Source organism: Nicotiana tomentosiformis, chromosome 9, assembly GCF_000390325.3.
Source record: "Nicotiana tomentosiformis chromosome 9, ASM39032v3, whole genome shotgun sequence".
NCBI classification, from domain to species: domain Eukaryota; kingdom Viridiplantae; phylum Streptophyta; class Magnoliopsida; order Solanales; family Solanaceae; genus Nicotiana; species Nicotiana tomentosiformis.
The window spans coordinates 2,556,885-2,564,134 of NC_090820.1; the positions used below are offsets into that span (position 1 = coordinate 2,556,885).

At 30.0% G+C, this 7,250-nt stretch overlaps 1 protein-coding gene across 1 annotated transcript; it reads right to left on the minus strand.

Moving 5' to 3' along the window:
* Nucleotides 1-3,919: 3,919 nt before the first annotated feature.
* LOC104094886 (geraniol 8-hydroxylase-like) lies at nt 3,920-6,680 on the minus strand. Its single transcript, XM_018770337.3, has 3 exons — nt 5,974-6,680; nt 5,489-5,776; nt 3,920-4,918 (listed from the first exon to the last, which is right to left on the minus strand). Exons 1-3 carry the CDS (start codon nt 6,664-6,666, stop codon nt 4,313-4,315), a joined length of 1,587 nt encoding a protein of 528 aa, XP_018625853.2. The 5' UTR covers nt 6,667-6,680; the 3' UTR covers nt 3,920-4,312.
* Between the last annotated feature and the right edge of the window lie 570 nt (nt 6,681-7,250).

Sequence of the window (7,250 nt, forward strand, 5' to 3'; positions counted from 1 at the left end):
AAACTTCAGTCTAAACATGCTGAAGTTATTTAGTTCATTTGCTAAAATGTCAGACTAAACATGCTTAATTTATTTAGTTCATTTGCTAAAACTTCGGACTAAACATACTTAAATTATTTATTTCATTTGCTAAAATTTCAGACTAAACATGCTTGAGTTTTTGACTAGTCATCTTCGATCAATTGCTCATTCTGCTGACTTCCTGTACCTGATGGCTCATTGCTAAGTGCAGTCACATATGGTCCCTGATCAATGAATGATTTCAGGGGACTGTCCACTATGGTATTCTGCATCTGTATAATACAATGACATACAGACATAACTTTCAAGATTCCCGATAGCATCAATTATCATGCTAATTTATATTTATATATATATATATATATATATATATATATATATATATATATATATATATATATATATATATATATATATATATAGAATTAATGCACCATTGTTTTTATGGGGCCTTCACAATACGAGTAGAGCTATCAAACAATAAAGCCAATTAACTAGGATGGTAAGTTTATCTTTAGTTTAAAGGGGAGTACACAAATCTGCATACCTTTTCTCTATGGATCAATGGGCTAGAGTGCAAGGCACAAAGGAATCCATCAAGGGCCCTAACCCACCCGCACTTAAGCTATTTAGTTCATTTATTAAAATTTCAGACTAAATGTACTTAAGTTATTTAGTTCGTTTGCTAAAACTTCAGACTAAACATGATTAAATTTCTGTCTTGTAGTATATAATTTTCTAATGAGTTTTTGCTAATGCATGCTGAAGTTATTTAGTTCATTTGCTAAAATTTCAGACAAAACATGCTGAAGTTATTTAGTTCATTTGCTAAAATTTCAGACTAAACATGCTAAAGTTTTTATTTTGCAGTATGTAATTTTCTAAAGAGTTTTTGCTAATGCATGCGGAAGTTATTTAGTTCATTTGTTAAAATTTCATACCAAAACATGCTGAAATTTTGTAACGCAGTCTACAGTTTTGTCCTAAGTTTTATCCGAAACTTCAGTCTAAACAAGCTGAAATTTTTTAATTTATTTGCTAAAACTTCAGCCTAAACATGCTTATATTTTTGTCGTGCAGTTTGTCAATAGTCTTTTATTAAAGAAGGGAAAAATTATCTTTCTAAAACACTTTTAACAAAAAAATGGGTATAGATACAAAAGAAAAAACAAAACGGGTATAAGTTAAAAAGGGGCGACCAAATAGGGCGCCCCATGCAATTTTTACCCAAACCGAAAAATCAAACCAAATCGATTAAAAACCCGACTAGGTTTGGTTTGATTTGGTATTGAGTAAAAAAAATCGAACAAAACCGACATATAAATATATAATTTTTATATATACTTTTAAGATTTTTCATAAAAAAAATTTTAAAAAAATATCTAGAAATAATTAAGATTCTCTTATGGGATGTAATATTTAGTAAAATATGAAGTGCTCTATCTTTATTACCTTTAAATGATGGATTGTATGATCACTTTCTTATCAAGTGTAGTGAAATGTGTCAATCTCTTTGTTCTTCCATATTCATATGTCAAGATCTATTACATTCTTATATCTTTTTCGAATTTGAAGTGGTATTTTGATAATTTAAAATTAACTAAAATATATTATTATATAGGCATCATATTGATTTTATGTTTAATTATTAAATTCAGTTAAGCTTGAAAGTGTATATCAACGAAAAATTATATATTATCAGACGACTAAAAAAATAACTATCATATGTCACTAAGAAAATTCTCCCATAAGAATATGTTAATAGATCATACATTTGTCAATTTTTTTAATTTTTATTAAATATATATTTACTTATCCAAAATTTAACAAAGTAAGATTGAAATAATATTTATGCAAAAAAAAAACCCGAAAACAATCCGGCAAAACCGAACCAATCCAAACCCGATATAGTTGGTTTGATTTGGTTGTGATAAAAACCGAACCAACCCGGTCCATGTACACCCCTAATGTCAGTATTGTATGATTGAGAGCGATAAAATACAATTAAGAATATCAAAGTCGATTGGCAAATCTTTAATTCGTCACGCCAATGATAGAAAAAATATTACAAAAATATCAAAGTCGAGTGTCTTACTAACGATAGCAAAAACGATTAAACAAAAACATATTTGTCATTTTGATATTTTAAGTTGTATCATTGACTTTTTATTGTCATATTTAATTTTCAGATACAGCTTTTTGGTGTTAATTTAATTCGCATGTGTAGCACAGATGTCTATAATATATTCATTGTGTTTGTATTATTGACTTTTTTGTCATAATGGTTATTTTCTAATTGCAAATAACGCCTACCTTCAAGTGGTTAGGTAAAATTGTCCTCTATAACAAAAAGGCCAAGGTCCAAATATACCCATGTATTTTTGAAAATGGTCTAAAAATTTCTCTTGTTATACTATTGGGTTATTTATACCCCTTCAGTCATACTTTGAGTTCAAATATACCCCCTCATTTAAACGGAGGGACACGTGTCATCGTCCTGTTGGTCAATTCTAAATATCTCCTAATTAATTAAAAAGACTCATTACCCATACCAGAAAAGCAATTATTTTTGTAAAAACTAGAAAAAACTGAATTATTTTTACTAAAAACTGGAAAAAAAATGAAAATATTTTTTTTTCCAGTTTTTTCAAAAAAACTGCTTTAAAAAAAATGAGAAATATTTTCTAAAACAATGTTTTTGTAAAAACTGAAATAAAAAACTGAAAAACAATTTGCTAAAGCAATTAAAAACTAGAAAAAACTGATTTTTTTGTAAATAAAAACTGAAAAAAAAGAAAATATTTGTTTTTTATGTTTCTACAAAAACAATGCTTTAAAAAAATTGTAAAATAATTTCTAAAGCAATTTGTTTTGTAAAAACTAAAACAAAAACTGAAAAGCAATTTTCTAAAGCAATGTTTTTGTAAAAATTGAAAAAATAAATATTTTGTTTTTTGTTTTTTTCAATTTTTAGTTAAAAAAATTTCAGTTTTTTTTCAGTTTTTAGTTAAAAAGAATTCAGTTTTTTCCAGTTTTTAATTACTTTAGAAAATTATTTTTTAATTTTTTTTTCAGTTTTTACAAAAATACCCCTATTGTTTTAGAAAATATTTTTCAGTTTATTTTAAAGCAATTTTTTTTGTATAAACTGGAAAAAAAATGTTTTCATTTTTTTTCAGTTTTTAGTAAAAGAAATTCAGTTTTTTCTAGTTTTTACAAAAAAAAAATTGCTTTAGAAAATTGCTTTTCGGGTATGGGTAATAGGTCTTTTTAATTAATTAGGAGATATTTAGAATTGGCCAATATGACGATGACACGTGTCCCTCTGTTTAAATGAGGGGTATATTTGAACCCAAAGTATGACTACAGGGGTATAGATAACCCAATAGTATAACGAGGGTATTCTTAGACCATTTTCGAAAGTATAGAGGTATATTTGGACATTTGCCGTAACAAAAATAGGTGAATTATTAATTCACACGCAAGTTAGGAATATAAATATTATAATAATGAGATCACGAAAAATTGGATAACTATAAAGGCATATAGATTTAATTAGAGGCGAATCTACATTGTAATTTAGAGTTCACATGAACACAATATTTTTTTTTCAAAAACCCTGCATATGTTAAGAAATTTACTAAATAACTATAAATATTTGACTGTAAATTCATATATTAACTTGATATCATTGTAGGAACTTATAAAATTTAAATTCTGAATTCGCGCTATTCTACCAAAGACTTTTTTGTTCCTTTTTTAATTTACAATTTTAAATATATAACGTATAGTCATAGATGTTCTACAAAGATACTCAATTGGTATAGTTTCTAAAGCTTCTTGTGTTTCATTATTATGTGAAGAAAAAAAAAAAGGGAGAAAGAGAACTAGGCAAGAATTCAAACAAAACCAACATATATAAGAATGTAATGTACATATATAAGTCTTTTTCTCGGTTTTTCACCTAGTGTCTGGTACGCACATTGGAGTTCGACTAAATCCGAATTTGCACCGGAAAGTCTCATATTATGGGGTAAAACGTTCTCTAATAAAGGCGACTTCATACCCAGGGGTCGAACCCGAGACCTCTGGTTAAGAATGAAGGAGTACTTACCACTTCACCACAACCCTTATTGGTATGTACATAAGTCTTTGACATTTGAACATTGCTACATTTATGAGGAAAATGATGTTGCACAACAATCTCCTCTTCTAATCATCATAACCTTCTTATTTTACTGTAATAATCACTAGAAATATTGTATTCAAAGTAATAATATAATGCGATACTCTAAATCGGAGATGGGATAGCTCGCAAAGGATGGGCTTTGGCTAAGGTGATACCAAACTTCCCCTCCATATCCAAATCCGTTGGTGCAATTCCTGCCTCAAGCTTCCAATTGAAGGAATTCAATAGCGAGCCAAACATTACCGGAACCATTCTCAATGCCAATGGCAAGCCAGGGCATATTCTTCGACCAGCACCAAACGGAATCAATTCAAAATCTTGCCCTCGCATATCCATATTCGAACTCCAAAACCTCTCAGGTTTAAATACTAAAGGATCCTCCCAAAAAGTAGAATCTCGACCAATTGCCCACGCATTGATTAGTACCTGTGACCCCTTCGGGATGATATAGTCACACAATTCAACATCCTGCTCTACTTTACGCGGGACTAAGAACGGAACGGGTGGGTGCATTCTTAAGGTTTCTTTGATAACGCATTGCAAGTAAGGAAGTTGGGAAACATCAGCTTCTTCTACTATTTTTCCTTTTCCAATGACTTCTGCAAGCTCAGCTTGTGCTTTTTTCATTATTTCTGGTTGTCTAATTATTTCTGCCATTGCCCATTCTAATGTGCTTGTGGTTGTATCAGTTCCCGCACCAAATAGGTCCTGTAACATTTGTACCTCAAATTAGTTCCCGCACCAAATAGGTCTCGAACCTCTATATTTATTTTAAGATATTTATTTAATATGTAAAAATTATTAATATAGAATCCAGTAACTTAAAAATGATAGAATTTTGAACTCATAAACTTCAAATTATGGCTTTTCCTCTACCTATACATGGTAAATTAATGTCAAAACGGATAAACACATCAAGATCATAGTCAATCCAACTGTTCAAATATGTAATAAGCCCGATTGTTTTCTAATCTCTAAATTAGAGGATATATAGGGTCGATTAAATATATTTTACTAGCCGAGAGTCACGTGCATATGTTTTGATTCATTTTATTCGTTTATTTCTTCTTCTTTTATGGGATTTGGAGACCTAGACCGAAGGGAAAAATAATAATAACTTGTTAAATATCATAATTTAAAACCTCTAAAATGTAAAATAGTTCTATCAGGAGATGTATACACAAATAGTCTGATTTTTTTAATCCGTATACATAAATAATATACGATTATACACATATTATACATATATTATACTTAATAAAGGAGAAGAGAACGAACCAGGAACATAGACTTGATGTGATTATGATTGATCTCATGAGGGTTTTCTTCGGTGATATTGAGAAAATCTTCCAAAACATCAGTCTTTACACTGCTAAATCTACTCTTTTCCCATAATCTCTCGTTGATCAAACCATCAAAATAAAGCTTAATTAATTTACCAAAATAAAATGTTGCACGACGCCTTATACCTTGAGGATCAATCTTTTCAAGTATAGGGAAAAAATCTACTAGATTAGGCTTCCCAATCTCAACCATAATGCCCCAAATCACATCCTTCAGCTCAACCTATAAATCCAAAAAACATAGTTAATGCACCCAGTGGCGAAGCCAGAAATGAAGTGAAAAAAACTTTCCTGATAAAGGACGTTCAATATGTGTTATATACCTTTAAAACCTAATATTTTACCTATATACACAATGTAATTTTTTGACGAAAGTCAAAACATGGTGTCGGGTTGTTACAAGTTATTGATCAGCATTACCTTTGAATCCGAAAAGGGGTCAGCCAAGTCCTTAGAGAAAAGGGTGTTTGACAACAAATTGAGATTAGTCTTGAAAGCAACTTGACCTATATCCACAACTTCATCTTCTTGACTACATTTTACACAATAAGCAAGCAATTCTTTCAGCTTTTGAGATCTTAGATGTTGATTTGAATCAAGCCTATTAGCAGAGAGGAGGTTGGTGTTCAAGATTCGTCGAAGCGTTCGCCATTGAGGACAAACAGGAAGCCATGCCACAGAAAATTTGTAATGGTTATGTGCTTTTAGGGCATTAGGAATAAATCTAGTGGAAAATAATTGATCTTGATTTTTAAGGACTTGTTTTGCCATGGTTGAAGAAGAAATGACAATTGTAGTAATTTGGCCAAGTTTTAAACTCATAATTGGACCATAGATTTTTGCAAGATTGGCTAGTGATATATGAGGTTTTTGACCTAATAAGTGAAGGTTTCCTATAATTGGCCATGGTTTTGGCCCTGGTGGAAGTTTTTTGCTGGCTTTTCTGAGTATTTTGGCGAGAATATAAAGAAAACTCAAGGCAAAAATTGATCCCAACACAAGTGTATAGTAATCCATTATGCCCCTCTCCCACCTTTTTCCTTCAACTTTGAAAGATAACAATATGCTTTTATTTCCTCTTCTGTCAGTAATAAAGTAGCTAGAGGTGTCCATTACAGGTGTGTTTAATTTTGGATCGTGCATTTAATAATCAGAAAACTGAAAATGGACAAGTCAATCACTACGCACGTTGCTAACAATTTTTATGTACATATAACTACTATATATATTAAATATCCCTTTTCTTCGGTAACAGGATAAAATTATTAAAAATAACTAGGAACTGCTATATAGGAGTATTATACATAGTTTTATCTTTTTAGGGATTATTAGATTTCTTGTTAAATAATACCTTGCTCCCACGGGCGGATCTAGAGGAAATATAGTATCACACTTAATAATCACTATATTTCCTGCTCAGTTAAGAGAATTGTAGGTTTCAATAAAAAGGAAAAAAAATATTGACTTATAGCCTGTTTTGCCCAGCTTCTAAAATCAGCTTATTTTGATAAGTACTTTTCTCAAAAGTACTTTTCAAAAAAGTGTTTTTTGTCATAAGCAGTTTGTATTTGACTAATTAATTTGAAAAACACTTTTGAGCAGTAATTAGTGTTTGGTTAAACTTTTAAAAACTGTTTCTAAGTATATTTTTCTCAAAATTGCTTATCAAAAAGTGCTTTTGGAGAAAAACTATTTTT